Below are 19055 nucleotides of genomic sequence, written 5' to 3'. Positions count from 1 at the left end.
GAAAAGGATTCAAGCACCACACGACGCCAGTGTGGAGGACATGATAGTGGCACGTTTGCGCGCCATTGAACTGAATGACACGACAGCATTTAATGAAAACTACGAAAACTACACCACAGAAGTTTTGTACAGTTCAAATTAATGTGAAAAATCATGTTTGGATAGTTCTGATCCAATTTCAGAAACCCTGATTCTCAGTTACAATTAATAATTAAATGTTTCTTGGATTGAAGTAAACTATATTTTACACTAAAATAATGTCTCTCCTCACCGCTGTGTTTTGGTGTTGGAACTCAAGCCCTGCAGAGGTGTTTACAAAGCCAAAATTATTCTCAACAATAATAACTCTGAATTGGCTGAATAGGCCTCTGAATCACAACCATATCAAACCCTATACAAAGTCAAAAGTGTCAACACAAGTGACACTTCCATGAGCCACATGCGTCCCTGAACTGTAAACACAACCCAGATCCACCTGGCAGCGTGAAGTGCCAACTGCTGATTGGCTAGCCAGAAGTGTCAAAGAGAACAGTCTGTTCAGATCCAGCTCTGTTGCTGGCTGACCATAATAAACAGCCTCTGCCTGTCAGACACCTATGACGGTTTCGTGAAATGTCCTGGTCGCCAAATGAGGTGGACACCTGGGCCCAAACATGTCCTCTAAAATACAGGAGAATAAATCTGGTTGGAGCTAGCTGGATAATAAAGGCACACACCCTTGTTTTCACCTCTTTGTGCAGACTGAAAGCCTCTCTGGGAAAATGATAGTATCCTCTGACACATCTCAAGACATGATGGCCCCCGAGAAAACACTTCTACGCTCACACTATCTTCCACACTGTTTTCATTAACAGCCGGAGAGCATGTGACCACTGAGAAATGTTCTGGCTTCTTATGTAACTTCATCTTAACTCCTCTCTACTGGAATGTAGACTCCAACCTACATAGTCTGGAGAAAGATAACAGTACGACGTTCAAGAGACTTTCTGGTTACAGTTAAGATATAATCTGGTTCTGGTAAACTGAGACATCTACAGCCACATTTGAAAAAAGAACAGGGATATTTGGATTATTACACTTATTAGTCATGATCACATCACTTATTTATGAGATTTCACTGTAATTACACATGTTAATGATTACAGCCAGTATATGCACATATGACTGCAGTAAACGTTCAACTTGAGGATATTGTTAAGGATACAAAAAAGACTGTTTACATGCCACAGCAACCCACTAACATAGATTACCTTAAACCTTGAATTTTATATATATATATATACTCATCACTTCATGTTTGATTCCAGTTTAAAAATAAAAGTTTTAAGAAACAAGGACCTGTTGTATGCAATGACACCTGTCACCCATAAAAATGGGAAAATAATATATAATACAGATTCTGGTGATAACAATAAGTGACAATAAAAAAGGTGATGTATACATAAATCATGCCTATCAGGTATCATACTACAACATTTATGGAAAAAAAAAACATTCAGAAATCAGGAACTCACTTCATAATGATCCTCTACGTCACAGTAGGTGAAAGCATTTTTCACATTTGTTTATTGATTAAATAGAGGGAATCTGCCTCTGTTTCATACCTGAGGTGTGACACATTTAGGACATTAAACGGTGATAAAGTAGCATTGCTTTCTACACTGCCATCGCATCTTTGGGCAGTCTTTAGTGTCACCCTGACCTCAACAATTATTCGTTCACCAGAGAAATGTTGTGTTCTTTTTAAAATAAATCAATAAAATAAGGCACATTATCAGTTGTCTCTGAATGTGGTGAAATGCATTCTATTCTGGGAAACAGCCTCGTAACACTTCACTAACAGCCGCACGCACGCACACACGTTGGCTACACAGATCACTTTCACACAAATATTCGGCTTTAGAAGCACGTTCCCCTGCCATGCATGCGGACTGGCGTCAGTAGAGGAGGAGCTGAGGACAGATGATGGGAATGAGTGTGACAGGACAGGACAAGCAGGTGCACAGTGACAACAAACCACGGAGTGCTCCAAGCTGCCAGGCCCGGGTACACAACCATAATGTATTCTAATGTGATTTCATATTACATAACACAAGCTGGCACATCTCCGCTCCATGCTGCAGTTTGCTTACACACAGGAGCAGAAACAGATCCTTAGGGGTTTCAACTGAAACGCAGCTTGGATATAGAGTCAAACAACTGAACCTGATGGAATTTCAAGCAACAATAACGCTACTCTAGTCTACAGCTTTCACTTCCCAAATGTGTCTTTGTTTCAGCATTGCGTGAGGGAAACCATGACAACAAAAAGTAGAAGAGCGAATGAGAAGTCTATATTTCTCAGCCGACAATAGATCATGTAAGAGCAGAGTAGTAAGAGCAGCTGGAGTGTATGTTGGGGGATTAAATGGTGGTTATATAAGCAGTGACCTGCCAGTGCAGGCCTACTGATCCTGGCACAGTCAAGTACAGCGGCTTAAGAGAAGAGCTTACCTTCCACCAATGACTCACTCTGACGTGAAGCTGACATCATTTTCACCACATGCTTAACGTTACGTATGCATCCCGGTTTTTATGAGTGATGAGCCCCTGCTGGCCTTGATTCTCGTTGACACGCCACTGCGTTAAATACATTTACTATTATTCACTGAATGAAAAACGGGACGCGCGCTTCAGCTTTGACCGGGTGCTCGGCAACTAAACGGTGTTTGGAGACAGAGACAGTGGTGTCGCTGAGGTGGTCCTGAGCGCAGCGGTGTCCTACCTTGGCTTGGTTTATCAGAAGCCCTACGAAAGTTGACACCAGCACCGAGCCAGACATGCTGCCTTTCCTCCTCATCTCCGTCTTCAAGAAGGGGAACGCGGCTGCCGGGGCTTCCTCCGGGACGGTCACCGTGTACGACTGCCTGATGCTGGGCATGCTGGCGGACAGCGATCACGAGCGCGAGCTGATCCTAGACTCCTCTGCTAGACAGCGGTCACTGTTGAACATCCATTGAGAAACAACTATCTGTATGAAATGACTCCCAGCGTGACGAGAGAACGGCGTCTGTGCGCTGGCTGCGCTGCCGGAGAAATTGCATAAATGGATGTAGTGGTCACATTCCGTGCTCCAGGAGGTCCCGCCCCCTTTTGGCTCGCTTAATAGCAGGCTGGAACAAACGTCAGCGGCCGCCTCCAGTCGTGTTTTGGACGTCACAACCCAGCCTCCGCCACGCCGCAGCGGCTCCAACCTGAAGGACTTCAGTGTGGGCCAAGGAGACTACGATCGCCTCGCATCACGGCGACGCTTGGAGACTCATGAGGGAACACAGAAGTGCGCGGGGAAGCGGCTCGTGTGACTCTGAACAGTGCTTGTCCTTTATCCCCCCAATGAATGAATAACCAGTTGGACCGTTTGTTTTCTGAAGGACATCAAAAGCACACGCTCATTCATGCTGAGCCAACTGGACATACATCTGCATTTAAAACCCCACCATCAACAAAAACTAACAGCAAATGTATTTTGTTTTTTTTTGTTTTTTTCACTGAATCAAATCTGCCACATGTTGAATTCAAGGTGAATTCACAAAACCCATGACATGAGTGTCAAACTATCTTGCAATAAATGACTTTCTTTCGCCCATGGGCCATTTGTTATTGCTGTTCTTCTTGACACATTCTTTAGTGGTATTCCATAGCATCCCGGTTAAGGCTTGTGTACACAACAAACAGTTGAGTAACACCGTCTGACAATGTGCGTTGGTGTCCTTCAAGTGGAAAACTCCAATTTCAAAGTGGTTCCAGTGATATTCCAGGTAACTGGGATAGAAATGATGACCCCATTTAGTTGGGTGAAATGGAATGAATTACTGTTTAGTAGATGTCAGTACATACTTGAATAATATGGTCACCGCTCACTCCTCCAAAAACATAAAAGCAAAGTAGTAACACTCCCTACCGACAACCTTGAAATTCCTTTCAGGCACGTAGCATTCTGGACCGTCTAAACCTAATGCTATATAGTCTCTGGCTCACGGAAGGTCAGGCCAGGAGAACCTCTCCTGTTTCAAATGAGAATCAAATTTCTTCGTTGATTCAACATGACCCGAGACACACTGACCCATAAGCGGTCCCAAAATATCTCATTATTCAAAGTGTTGGCCCATATTTGGACAAAAAAAAGCAGCCAACTCCCATCAGACTGAGCACGTTTCACCCACTTGTAAGGAGTAAACAGAAGTGATTGATTTGGTAAAGTGCAGACACAAGGCACAAACAAACCAACAGAAACAGTTTCATTTTGCTGGTTTGTTACTTCATACTTCATACATATACTGTGTATTGCGTATGTACAGCCAGCTGAGAGACACATGCCACAGACCAGGGGAGGAAAATAGTTGGACCAAGCTGATGGTCAGCATCGGCATAGTTGAAAAGTAGAGCAAATTAACAGAAAAATGACACAGCATGTTCTTTTCCACTGCCTTTCTCAGTAATGAAAAAAAAGTTTGATTTATTCAATAAATCCCCCCATATTTGTTCATAGAATCATGAGTACTGACTGTTTGTGACTTAAGTTGCTTACCGTAAATAAATAAATATCTTACATAAAACATAGCAAAGTTTCACATCCCCTTTCACTTTATGACTGTGATTCACAGATCAGCATCTTTCAACCTCCACCCTTTTCCTGTCATACTAAGATCTCGACTGATTATGTGAACAGCTTAATTCAACTTTTGTTAGACAAACAAAAATAAAAAACTAAACTTAATCAAACTATTTAATCAAGTCAAGTCGTTTTCAAAATGTCCACAAAAAAAAACATTCCTGAAGTCCTGAACTGTAACATTTTTTCTTCAATATTTTTGAGTCACGCATTTGAGCTGTCATGTATGGAAAAAGTGGAAGCAGAAGAGGTTCTTTGAAATGCCTCAAAAGGAGAAATAGAACTGCTGGTGAGAGTCAGCATTTAAAAAAGATTGTTCTTCAAATTATCACTATGATATTTTAAAGAAGTAATTTATTTTTAATGCAATTTAAAGCCATGGATGTTTATCATCATCATCTTCCTTTGCAATCCTTCTGTTTTTCCTTTTTTTAACCACTCCTTTGTTGTTGCATAGCAATAAATGAACTACAATTCAAGATTAAAAGAAAAAGAAAAAAGAAATTTAGGAGGTGTAATTTACATTACTATGCGGAAACGGATTCAATGGGATCTCAAACAGCAACAACATGCACACATCATGTAAATATGTCAATGAGCATTGCTCTGACAGTCACACATAAATTAAGAAAATATTGGCCGGAAATTTGCATTACAATGCTTCAGAGATCAAATAATCAGAGAAGCTCATGAGGGAAGACCAGAGGGGTGCCATCAGAATGGTTGGAAATCACACTGCTGAGGTGCCTTGTTGCTTTGTCATTATCATTTAGTTTTGCCATGACACTGGTGCATACATATCTGGATTGAACTAAAGAGACAGGGGGCACCATGCTGCTGTAGAGAGTGCCCTCTTGTGCTATGAAGACCTACAGGCTGCTGATGTTGCCATCCTTTCTGCAGATCTCTTACACTTTCTGCCTCTCTCTCAACATCCTCTCCAGGCTCTGTGCCTCAATAAAAACTACTAGCTTTTTGAGGACTGGTTAATTTTGCCACCAAGAGTTCTCTGGGAGAGAATTGTACAAACAGTCCCTTTTAAGAATTCTCTACCCTTTTTGAACTGCAGCCGAGGTCTGAGCTTTCAAAGCAACAAATGCTCAGCACAGGTGTCTTACGGGGTGTACCTGACCCAGGACATCACTAGTTTATTCAAATCCTTACCTTGTGCTGTCCACTTGCCGGTTTGCACAAGACATCTTCACCTCAGCAGGTGATTAGATTTCCAGTCTAAGGTTGGATTGCACTTAAAAAGAAAGGTCTGATGTGCCGGGCCTCCTAATGCACACCTGGCTATTTGTCATTGACCTCATTGTCAAAGGTGAACCTTAGAGCTGTTGACATTTGCCAAGGAGAAACACATTTTAGGACACATATTGCAGGTTGCCAAGGTGTTGTATATCGTTTCATGAAAGAATCTGACAATTTAACGGTCGTAGTTTTATCCTAACTAATGACACAACAGCGCCCCCATTTGGTTGGAAAATGGAACTCCCAAAGAAGAACAAACGAGAGTGAAACAAACGAGTATGGCAAGTGATGACTATGGCCTTACTCAGCCCTGGCCATTGATTTCTTCTTGGCACAACATCAGATAACAGATGCTCATTATGAAACAACATGCAAGAACAGCAGACAATGTCTTACCGTGGAGTCTCGGGCAGTGGAGTCAGAAATCCCATTGGTGCTCGGCTCCCACAAAGAGGAGTTGAACCCTCGGCTGCTGCTGCTGCTGCTGCTGCTGCTGCAGGTCTCCTGTGCAGAGCTCCGTGTAAGGGCCTCCTGAGTCGAGCTCCGCAACAGGCCTGAGTAATTCGTTCGGGCACTGGAGCCATAAGAGTCAGTCACATCACTGGTTCGACTGCGGTAGGTCCTCAGGTTACTAGAGGAAGAAGGTGTGGTTGAAGACGATGGTGAGGTGTCAGTGAGGCTCAGGGTAGCAAGGTCTCTGCTTAGGTCACTCTGGGATACAGATTTCCGTCGATTTAAAGAGATGCTTGAGGCCACCGGTGAAGAGGAGAGGTAGCTCGACTGGGCTGAAGAGTAAGAACTGTAGCCAGTGTAGGTCGACCCTCCGTTAAGCCCAAAACCTGTGTGGCTCTTAGCAGGAGTTCTGCTGAGACTCTCACTTCTGCGGCTACTGATGCTGCTGCTGCTACTGCTTCCGAGGATGTCTGTGCGCGGGACGGTGCGACCCCGGTCTCTATCTGGGTCTGAGGAGGTGCTGTAGTTGCGATTGCGGGTGGCCACGCTGCTGAGATAGCTGGATGAGGAGTAACCTGAGGAAGAGGAGGAAGTAGGAGACCTGTAGGTGGACAGCCTGTCCCTATCGCTGTAGGAGCTAAGGCTTGGGGTCAGGGAGGAGCTGTAGGAGCTGTAGTGGCTGGTGTAGGATGGGCCAGCGTAGCGCTTGGTGCTTGAGGAAACTCGGGACATGATGATGCTGGTTTCTCAGCCAAAAGGAGGGATAGCCTCTGGAAGACTGCATCGACTGAAATACAGAGCATAGAGAATGTCAAATGCATATTATTGTTTTTTTTTATTTTATTTTGCTGGTCCTATTCAGTGCATCACTGTAACATAGGCATACGAAGCTACAAACCCTGCAAAATCGGACGTTGGTTACCTATCTGGGATTGGAACAAGCAGTCTGGGCTGAGGTCATCGATATGACCCTGTGATATGACATGATTGGTGGTCTTAAAAAAACAAAATTGCTTTTTCTGCAGCTGTGAATCTGATCAGTATTGACGGTGACACCCCCAGACAAGTTGTTTAAGACTGTCCTGCAGCGGTTCAATAAAGTCAGCAACTGTGTTCCAAATCTGTGCTGATTTCAATGTGGGGGTCTCTAATTTCTCTGACTCTTAAGGCTGTGTCTTCTCTAACATCTCACCACTTATTTCCTGTGGAGCAATTTCCCCACTATCCTGGGCTCTCCAGCTTTCCCCATCTTGTTTCTCTTTTCTCTCGCGACCACTGGTTTATCAATAATTTACATCTTGAATCCTCGGTTGGCAAACAGACAGGGTGTTGCAGAGAAGCTACATACATCACGTGTTTGAAACGCAGATCTAAAGCTACAGTGGGTTACACTGACTCACATGCAGCCAGTGAAGGGCTGCCATTTAAGGTCACATCTTTTATTTTCTTGCACATCACAACATCAGTTGCACTACACAGTAAGAAGACTTTATTATGCAGGTGCATTGTCCTTGCTATGCATCTCCATTTTAAGTCATCTGTTCCTTCAACACTGCTCACCTATGGCTCACATGTTCAGTGGAGACAGATTGACATGTGGTCAAATTCTTATCTATCGTGTAAAATTGCTAATGTTAAGATTGTTTTGGAACATCAAACAATGATCCTAAATGTATATTCACATTTCAACAAGAGGGATCTGTTGACGTGAGCTACTATTTTCAGTCAAAAAGCAAGCCAAGATAATCATATTTAATTCATCATATTCATCTTTAAAAAGTATTCAAGCTATTAAATACAACACATAAGTCTCACAGAAGATGTTGGGTTGAGTTTTGGAGGCAGACACTGACACTAAATTCCTCATTCTAGTGACAAATAGAAGTAGGTATGTGGCTATGGTGGGAAAACAAAAGTGTCAAGAAATTCCTTTCATTCACATTTTAAAGAAACTACTTATAAAACTGAATTTCAGAAGACTTTGGCTGGTCTTAGGCTCATTAACTTTCGAACATGCATCTGGTAGAGATCCATCACTTTAATGAGTCAGATGTCTAAATGTCCATAATACCCTCCCAGGTATCCTGCCTGCTTATTACACAGCACAGATCCAAGCTGTATTGAATGTTTCCAATGAGGCACAATTCGCCCCAGGGGGAGGTAGGGTCAGCATGGATTGTCTCTGGTGGTCTTCTTTGGCTCTGTGACTGTCAGAGTGTTTTGCTTGCTGCCAGGATCTGCTTATTGACAAAGGTGATTTCGGATGAGGTCTGGCTCGACCAAGGGCATTAAAAAAGGGGTGATTGTTTAGACTGTATTGCAGTCGCAGATAGAAAAGCATGGAGCATCGAGTGTGAGAGTGTGTGTGTGTGTGTGTGTATTTGTAATTGCAGCAGTAAACAGTTGACTCAGGTTCGTTCTCAGCTGAATCAGAGGTGTTTCCAGACAAGTGCTTTCCTAATGCCTTGTCAGGTGTTCTAAGGCTGCAAAGCTGAACTGTGCCCAGAAGTGGTGCATTCTTTCTACAGAGCATCATCACACGTATCAAGGTGAAATGAAAGGAAGCTGTTATTAATAGGCATTATATAAGTAACACAAACAAGGCTGACAGTACTTCACAATGCAACATAAAGGACCTCACACAGACACAAGACAGTCACAGTATAACACAACACACAATTAGACATAAACCCTGTTGGGAAAAATAGTGAAAAGTGGGACTAAAGGACAGGGAAAGAACTTTTCTCTCTGTATAATGCAAGAAGAAATATTGACTGGCGTGTATGCAGTGTAGCAATAATGAAGCCATGTTATATAATAACATATAACTGAATCCATTTAAATAATGAACTTTGACCTAGTTGGTATGTAGTCATGCCTTGCTTTATTTTGCTTTTATTTTATTGTTCTTCCACATGCATTCTCTCCCATACTGAGCTCACAGCTGCACCTCATGGTACTTTAATTACACCTGAAATGCTGCTCACTGTGCCAGAATGTCACCTTTTCTGCAACATGGATTATTTCCGAGATAGATCAGGCTTCTGTTATAGCACTGCTTAACATTTGGAAACTCTCCGTTTGTTTTTGTTGTGCCTCGGATCTGCTCCGTTATATTAACCGTCACAGATGTACTCCATGAAAAATTTAATTCACACTCACACTTTTGTCATGAATCAAAAAAAGTAAACTCTAATACAGTACGCCACTTGAAAACCAATAGAAAAGGATCCTTTTTTTCCTCTTTACATGATATTGTGCAAAAGAAAAGTCTAGCGTTGGCTGCTGAATTTGGACAGCAAGTAACGGGTCACAGAATATCATCAGCCCAAGGGATTTGCATTTGAGCTTTGGAGGGAACTAGGTAGAAATCGAGGGTAAGAAAAGTCAAGTTTAAGAATAAGTACATTGTTAGACAAGAGAAGGTAGGTTTGCTCACCGGGTCATGTGGTGGATATTTATTTGGTATCTGTACGTAAACCAAACACTGATGGCTTCAGAATTAGAGCCCAGATGACTATGAATTAAAAATGGCTGGAAAAACATTTGTGGGAAGTGGCATTTGGATAATACTCAGAGACACTAGGTGCTGAGGTTGGTTGCTACTTGCAGGCATCTAAATATACTCACTGCGAAATGTGAGCAGATAACAGTTCTTGTGAGCCACACTGACGCCTGTCTGGCCTGTCTGGCCTGTCTTTGAGCCAAGCACTGAGTATAACTACCAACCACATCATGTACTCTTCAGCAGCATTCTATAGTTTCACTACTTTCATTACTCAGTAAACACCATTCTGAAGAATATCTATGAATAGTATTCTTTCAGAATAAAATGAAAACTGTATTTCTCTTACTACACAACAACATGAGTCAGAAATCTCCTTCAAAACTCAACAATTCAGACAGGGGAATAGATCATTAGTTCCACCATCGCCACCTTCTGCTGGTGTGTGAAGCCAACACTGACCTCGTGGAGGAGTAACAAAATGATTGATGCTGCGGCGGCTGGTGTGAGTCTTTATTCATCCATTTGGCCGAGTAGACAACCTTATCGTCTGATGTGACCATTAGTCTTTGTCACTACAGCCGTCAAGGAACATCTCAGAGAAGCGGCGCAAAAATACTTAAAAGCACTTATCAAAAAAGTTTATTTCACCTTGGCTAATATTCAGTCGCAGACCTTTAATGCTATTTAGATAATCTAAACACAAATTCAATTGAAGAAATAGGGATGGCAGTGCCACAAAGTACAAAAACAAGACCACATGCATGACCTTGACTAGTATAGTATAGTATAACTCTCTTGCTACAGGCATGTTTCAAGTCAGCAGTAACTGTACACGATAACCACCAAGTGACCTTCATCACTAAAGCAAAAAGCGAAGAAGGAGAAAACTGTTTCACGGCATAAGGATATACTTTCCAGGTATGAAAGTACTTGTTGAATGTGATGATAAAGGTCAGAGGAGATGAAGGTATACTGCTGTGATATTTTTGTTTGTGTATTATGTCAATGGCCTGTCTGGGCCAACCCTGCTTAGTAGATCACCAGAATATCTGACCACAGTGGGTCACACAAGTAGCCATTTCTTCAAATGCAGAACGCATAATTCCAAGGTAAGTGGACAGTAATGCCTGTGATTTTTCATAAAATCAAAGCAGCAGTGGAGCTGCTCGAGAGAAAACCCATTTAAGATGATATGGATCAACACATGTTTCATGACCTCACCAGTCAGCACAACTGTAAACCACAAGGCAACATCCCGTCAAGACGCCCAAGATACTTCTGGCTTCTTTGTGATGACAGATGCAGTAGGAACAGGGAGAGGAGAAGATGAAGTCAATCTCTCAGGGGGAGAAAACATGGTAAATATAGTCCAAGTAGAGCGCTAAACAAAATGGATATACAATAACTGGTATCACATTAAACTGAATGTAATATCAAGCTCCCTTTAGATTGTTGGAAACTAATTTTAGCGTCACACATCTCTGTGGCTCTGCATAATAACACCAAAGCAGTTGGCTGCTTCTTACTGCACTAAATTATTATTGGATTTCATTTTCAGCCCATAATAGGCTTTGAAAGCTCTTTTGGGGGGACACACCAAAATACAGATTTGGCCCCTGAGTTCTTTTATACATTATTTATGGTTCATCGGTGGAGAACAGGTTGGTACAAGGTGGAGAACAGGTTGGAGTGTCTGGTGTTTTGCTTTGGATCAGAGCACCCATTATTTTTGTCATATAGGAAGATCACTACAGTCTTGAAAATGAATTGTTCTGCAATGATGTTCCTACCAGAAATTAATAAGAATATACAGTGCTTTGTCATAAATATTAGTTTAGCTGTCCTTTATTTGTCCCAAAGTGGGTCCTACTGCTTCTCTATAAATACATAAATCAATTGCCATACAGGATCTCCAAAGGATAAAAGGTTCATTTGTAACTGCAGTTTAGGAGCAGTATAGCATGGTAGTTTCAAAGAAGAAGGTTTCAGGGATGTTTTAGCCCAACACTCTGACTGACAGGCAGAACAGGTATGAAGGATTTGATACGCAGCATGATCCCCTGTCGTTTTGCAAACACCATGGATAAACTACGCAAGTCATGATGAATCGGTTGAAATAAAAGAGAAACCAGATCTTTGCTGAGATCTGCTTAAGCTTTCTGGGAAAGTATGTGTGTGTGGTGGTTACCTGCTGAATGCGTGCCGTTGTCAGTCTCCATACACAGTGAAGTCTCCAGGGCAGCTCATTCTACTGTTGCTACCCTCCAGTGTACACACATGCGCGGGCTTAGTGACATGGATCAGTCCTGAAGAAGCACAAGGACACCAGATATGGCATCAAGCAGCAACTCCGAGTATCTGAGAGAACACTTAAATGCATTAATGCAAGGCTAGTCCTGCAGAGTAATTCATGTACTCTGAAATTTAGGATGAGGGATTGACATGAGCGGTCCACTTGGAAAGAAAGAGATCGGGCTACATTGAGAGCAACAATTGTTTGAGGCAGCCATTATGACTGGGTACAACAGTGTTAAACTCCAGAACTTCATTTCAAATCATTTTTGCTCACCATCCTCAGAAAAGCAGTTCATCCGTGGATGATAAAAGTCCAGCACAAGAAAGGTGTTGCTGATCTGAGCCCCGAGGCCAAGCCAAAGACAGTCCTGGTGCTTCCTGTGAGGCTTCAGCCCCAGAGTGTGAGCAGATAGTATGAGCGCAGCGATCCAGAATGTTACAGATCAAGTTACAGAGCTGGTAAATATAGCGGACACCTATGACCTCCCCAGGTCACCCAACACTCGGTGGCATTCCAATTTATTCTTAAAGGACTAGTAACAGAGCTTTATATAAGCGGTCAGAAAGTTGTAGTTTGCTGTTACAGCCAAAGAGAAGTAAAGTGAAATGACAGCTTGTCTAGATCAGGTTTCCTCTCGACATTCCTCTCAAATAATCCTGATGGCTTGGACAAGATCCCAGCTTGGTTATTTGTTGCGAGTATATTTAGTTGAGATGGTACCACGCATAGAATGAGAGGTTTTTTTTGTTTGTTTTGCCTCTAATCCAATCATTGAGTCAACAATGCAATGGCCCATATTTTCCATAGGATATTTTTAAATATGCTGCTGGAGATTTCTCGATCGACTCGGGCGAGTCATGGACCGATCGCCAGCCTGTGGCAGGGCTCATTTTAAACCAACCAGCATGCACACAATCACACTTACAGACCAATTCACCTCTGTATAATGTTGGACTGTGGGAGGAAAACGGAGAACCAGGAGGAAACCCATGCGAGCACGAGTGAACATACCAACCCTACACAGAAAGATGACAGGTCCACGCCAACCCTTGAGTTTCAAGCTAGAGGGGGTAATTGACCACGACCCCAACAATGTTATGTTCTTTATTTAAATGTAAGTATTCATGTTTAGTTAAGGGAGTGTTTTATTGAATTTCAAAACCATAATCTGTAATTTGATCATAATCAATGTTTAAACAGACCATCAATAGTCAAAAGCCACCAACTGCTTTTGACCCTTCTCTCAAATACAGACATGGACTCTGGGCGATGACCAAAAAGCAGTTGGCTTTCTGAAGCAGATTCTTGGTGCCTCCCATGGAAACACAAAGGGTGCAAGCAGTTTATTCCTTTTGTTGAAGGACACGACATGTGTTGGGAGGAGATCTGGCAAGGAATTCACCTGGTTACTTTCCTCTGGAGGATTTCAGCGCACAGCAAAAACAGGCAGACCAACTCGAGTGGCAGTTCTCAAACTAGGCTTGCTGCTGTGTCTGAGGAAAGGGACACTAACTACTGACAATTTGGATCTCAATATTAAATAAAAGGTGTACGCATAGAGAAGTCAAACAAGGAGCAAATACATTAGAAAAATACATTGATTCATATGGGAGATCACAGGTGAATACATGGTTCAATAATGGAATAACCTCAGTTATGTACTAGGTAGGCAATGACACTGACTTCCACTGCGTATTTTGGGACAGGAGAGTTTAGGTGATCTCTGTAAGCCAGTGGAAAAAGACAGACGTAGTGGGGTATAACGTTACATGACACAGAGAAGATGGGATGGCGCAGAAGCTACACTCAACACTGCAGTGTGGACGTCAGTTTGGTATTAACCGAACCCATCTGTGTCAGAACTCAATAAGCAGCAAGTCTCAACTAAGGACTCATGTTTTACACGTATACCGAGAGGTACTCGGACCTCCGAGAGCAGCTCGGTAATGGCAGCGGGACAGATATGACAGCGAGGGGGGCGGGGAAGAAGGGGGAAAAAACTCGTTGGGAATAGACACCGCGCAATGGTGAAAGTAAAAAGAGCGGAATTTAGAGTGCTTTAAAGGTAAGCTAGCGCGCCTTAGTAATATCCTTAACTTGTCGTCACCATACTAACTGAAGGGGCGAGGTTTGGATCGACAGGTCGAGATTCTACCAGACTATGATGCGTGTCTTGGCGAGCTGTTCCAAATACACTCTGAGGTGTCAGACGAAGTCGAGTGAAGATAGCGGCAGTCACTCACCACACAGTTTGAGACCGTCTCGATCTGAGCTGGCATCGAACCGCCCCCCCTCGAGCGGCGTTCGGGCAGCTCTCGCTGCGTATCCACTGACCGCTACTGAAACCTAGCAGAGAGGCTGAGCTTGAATTCATGTCAGGTAAACCCCCCGCGGTCGGTTCTAAACAAGTCTTTGCTGGTTCTCCGCCACGTCTTCCATCCTTTCAGCCGTAGTAGAGTTTCAGCGACCGAGTAGCGGTTCGCTTTAACGGTGACGTCAATACGCGAGCTGTACTGGGCGCCGATTGGCTCATGTTGGACCACGCGCGTAATCAATCAAGCTCGCGGACCGCCTTTTACACCGTCGCCATGGTGACCAACGTAAACACGAGCGCTCTCTTTCATTGAAAAATATGGCTGCGTTCAGGATTTACTGGAGCCTTCCCGAGAGTTGGAACACGTTATATAAAACACCGTAGAACAGACGCCAGTGACGGCTGCAGTGGGATGGTCCTGAATCATTGTTTAATGAAGATAAAATATTCATTTAAAATGTCTGAACTCATTTCGATGTGGAATGTTTAGCAGATATATTCGTCTTTTTTCATTTCTATTTTATTGTATATATTCTTTATCCATGCTTCCAAATCGATCCACTCATCTCATTCACTTTACATGTCATGCTGATATCCAACTAGAATCAGGCACTATATATATATATATATATACACACACACCCGCACACATCTCAGGAGTATTTTCGAGATATATATATATATATATATATATATATATACACACACACACACACACACGCACACATCTCAGGAGTATTTTCGATATGCATATGGCGTATCCAAGTACAAGCACTGCAGTGATCAGTCATGTTGGAGTCTGAATGAGTCACACAATGCAGTCCAAAACACAATGACAGACACAGTAGCTGGATGCTCAACAGAGGAACAAAGTGAAATGAGACAGTTTCCCTTTATTAACATCTCCATACAGTATGTACATCTTTACTTTGTACAAGCCAAAGAGTAATGACTTGTCCAGCTTCATTCATAGTTTTATGGACCAATAAAAAAGGACACATACAAGAAGCCCAGTGCGACACAAACATGTGAACTCATGAGCTCAAGAGTGGGGATTACTGGTACAGTGGTACATGTATAGGGACATAGATAATCTGTGCATAATCCAAAACAATTCTTTTTGAACATACAAGCCACTCCCACAGTGTAGCATACAGTATGTTCATCCCTGAAGTGACCCAAAATCTTCATCTTCAACATCATACTAGGACCTTCCAGAAAAATTCATTTATATTAATTTGGTTTGATACAATATCAAAATTAAATTTGCCCATCATTGAAACAGAAAAATGAATACAAATGTGCATATTCATGTGCATTACTTATGTGTATTCAATAACTGAGAGGATGCCTGATGAGAGAGTAGGCGTGGTGCTGTATGATGAAGTCAGGAGCATCAGAGAAGTACGTGAGGGTTGTGCAGGGCATGTATGAGGATAGTGAGACAGTGGTGAGGAGCGATGTATTCCAAGACAGGAGTAGGATTACATCAGGGATCAGCTCTCAGCTCATTCCTGTTTGCTATGGTAATGGTCAGACTGACAGATGAGGTGAGATGGAAGTCTTCATGAACCATGTTTGCTGACAAGGAAGTCATTTTGCAGTGTAAGAAAGGACAAACTGGTGGTTGAGGTATGAGCTGAAGAAAAGAGGAATGAAGCTCAAAAGAAGCAATACACAATGCATAGACTGAGGCAGGTGGGAGAGAGAAGATGCAGTGTGCAGGCAAAGTGAAACCTGCTATGGTTCAGAGACCTTAGCTCTGACACAAGGAAGGAACTCAGGGAGTGGGTTTTGATACGTATTTTGGACAGAGATACCAGAAAGAGGAGAAGGGAGGGCTAGGGCTAAGGACGACATGCAAGAGGGAGGAGGATGGCGTGCGGTGGCAACCCTTGACAGGAAATGTCAAACGACAAAGTTGGAGAGGTACCGTTCCAATACAATACTTCAAATAAGCTCTCAACACAGAAAACATTTCATACACACACAAGATCATGTTGACGGTTGTGTGGATTAAGCACAGCTCAACAAAGGAGATAACATTGTAGTGGACGTATACAAAATCAAAACACTTTAGTGCAAAACATACAAACCAAACAATCAGAAATTAACATTTAAACCCTTAGATTAAAACATTTGCTGCATTGGCCCTCAAACATATAAGAAATAAATCACATTGTTATCATTAATCAACAACATCCATGAGACCCCAACACAATCCTAACCAAGCTACAATCAAATGTACAGACATGTTATCTTGAATTTATTTAAGATATTCTGGAGTTTAAAATCATAGTTTCATATCCAACAATTATATATTTCTTTCTTTCCATTTCTATTCTGATGCATGTCTTATAATAACAATATGATTATGTTAACACAACACGCGAACTGAAAATATTTTTTGATCCTCTAAAGCCACCACACTCTTCATCAAGTTGCGTCAGCCAGCACTGAGCTACCTCACCCCAACCTAGAGGAGAGGTAGTTCACATCTGAGTATCTAAAATATGCCACAGCTCTTCATGAGAAAACTAACCGACCATTAGCTTTTGGAGAGTGCAGTTATTCTTTTTGTATTCTGTAAAATAGAAGATGAACTTAACAGTGTTGAGTTTTTCCTTACATAAATGATAGGTTTAAAGACAAAAATCTTTTTTATTTCATTATTATTCCAGCATAAAGTCATAGAAAGCTACCAACAGTGATACACCTATGCTCACGTACAACAGGGTATGGTATCTTGCAAAAGTAAACGGTTTTCTAAATGATTATTTGTGCTGTAGCTACATTTATACTATGATGCTTTAGTTTAGAAAAAGGGTTAATGCATTATCTATTCTGCCATTCATCATCCAACAAACCCTGCAACAGTAGTGGCAACAGGAATCCATTATTTAGGTGAAAGACAAAAGTGAAAAAATAAAACGGTACATGGTCTGTGGCCAGAAATACGCAGAGGGAAAAGGCCTCTGAGTGATTGTCGTGAGTGGATGAATGTTGCAGCTCAGACAGCAGTCTGAGTCCAAACAGTCTCTTAATGTGAATATTTCATTCTGTGGCTTTCATGCATCAGGTTTTTCCATATTCATATCAGGAATTCCCCAGTCTGCCAGCCAGAGAAAAGGAAAAATCAATGGCACCGACATCAGTGCGCCTCTTACACAAGTCGGGTTATATAAAAATCAATAGAATGTGTTCTCCATTCATCATAACACACTAGTGAGTTTGTGCACAAGGAAGGCCTGGCAGCCATTCACAGGTAATGAACTGTCATTAAACTGATGGACATGTGCTAAAAAGTAGCAAATACATCATAGAAATTCTATGTTATATTGAAAACAATGTTGTGAAACAAGCCCTAATAATAATATTATGGTTTCTAAACAGGAACTGAAAAGTAATCTACTTGGAAGATACTAGTGCAAGGTGAAATGTCATTAAATTGTACATATATTTAGAGTAGTAATGATTTTATGGCTTGTTCATATTTGATTTCACCAATACCTGTGGGATGCTGAAAAAACACTTCATTTGGCTGATTCTGAAGCCTGACATGAAGGTTTTCCACACTATGAGCCATAATTAAATTCAACAGACATTTAAGATCACTATTCATCATGTAAACCACACATGAACTGGCATCTTCTTCTAACCTAAAAGTGAAGGGCTGCGCCATTGCACTGCTTTGAATGCAGGTTATCACCCAACTCTATACAACTACATCATATGGCTTCAGTCAAAATACTTGACATCACTAGCAGTCGGTTACATAATAAAAGATGCCAAAAAAAATGCTTCACAAGTGGGAGAAAACAGTCGCTACTAAATGTGCATCTCATTCATGAAAAAGGCCGCACAGAGATAGAGGTGCCCACGTAGGATAAGTAACCCTGAGGCCTCACCTGTAATCTGAACCTGGATTACACCTTCAAGAGCATCTTCTTGAACACACTCCCAAGTGTGAATTTATGTCGCGGTAATGTTTAATTAATAGAAAAAAAATGGCTAGAAAATAAGTTGAAACAAAAATAACAGTACTTTATGATTTTAAATATTGAAAATGGGTGAGTGACCTTTTTACATCACATTCACTGAACCATGAACATAACAATGCACTTTTATCTACCAAGCACAATAACTGTGTGTGCAAACAAAGTCGGTTTGGGATGTCTTCAAGTTTTTAACAGCTCAGACCAATGCAACGGTGGTGTCAACACATATATGAAGCCACCGAGCAGCAGGAAGTCCATAAGTTGGGTTCCTACCCAGCACTGTTCCAGACTTGACAGCCTTTGTTTTGTTTGCACTGAGACAAAAATAGTGCCATGCCAGCACTTAACACTGTTGGAACTGCGACTTCAATAACATATGAAATATGTTGTGTTCCACCTGCGCTCAAAAGTCGCACACAAGCTTGTTTCCACAGTTCTGTGACGTGAGAACTGAGTGGATGCTCAGCTAGCAGTAACTCTGCTTCTCCCCTTACCCCCTATCGTGAAGGACTGCATGTTTTTCTGCAGCTCAATTTCAGAGGGGAAAAAATCGGAAAATCATATCACACAAGTGAAGGTAAACC

The 19055-nt window shown here is 42.0% G+C and overlaps 1 protein-coding gene across 8 annotated transcripts in view; it reads right to left on the bottom strand.

Moving 5' to 3' along the window:
- Positions 1 to 18480, bottom strand: part of usp2a (ubiquitin specific peptidase 2a) — a 35471-nt gene extending 16991 nt beyond the window's left edge. For 2 of the 8 annotated variants that reach the window (XM_053872135.1, XM_053872141.1), the window contains exons 1-3: positions 14403 to 14642; positions 12052 to 12169; positions 6299 to 7142 (exon numbers count right to left, since the gene is read on the bottom strand). In XM_053872135.1, the coding sequence (XP_053728110.1) occupies positions 6299 to 7087 (789 nt within the window). In that variant the 5' untranslated portion in view covers positions 7088 to 7142; positions 12052 to 12169; positions 14403 to 14642. Of the gene's footprint in view, positions 1 to 2764; positions 3111 to 6298; positions 7143 to 11084; positions 11149 to 12051; positions 12170 to 12432; positions 12539 to 14402; positions 14643 to 18381 lie in introns of those variants that run through there. The other 6 variants (XM_053872142.1, XM_053872143.1, XM_053872138.1 and 3 more) reach the window with 5 other exon arrangements.
- Between the last annotated feature and the right edge of the window lie 575 nt (positions 18481 to 19055).

The sequence above is a fragment of the Synchiropus splendidus genome, chromosome 8, assembly GCF_027744825.2.
Source record: "Synchiropus splendidus isolate RoL2022-P1 chromosome 8, RoL_Sspl_1.0, whole genome shotgun sequence".
Classification (NCBI taxonomy): Eukaryota; Metazoa; Chordata; class Actinopteri; order Syngnathiformes; family Callionymidae; genus Synchiropus; species Synchiropus splendidus.
Note: the sequence above shows the minus strand (reverse complement) of the source record. Positions and strands in the feature narration are given on the sequence as shown.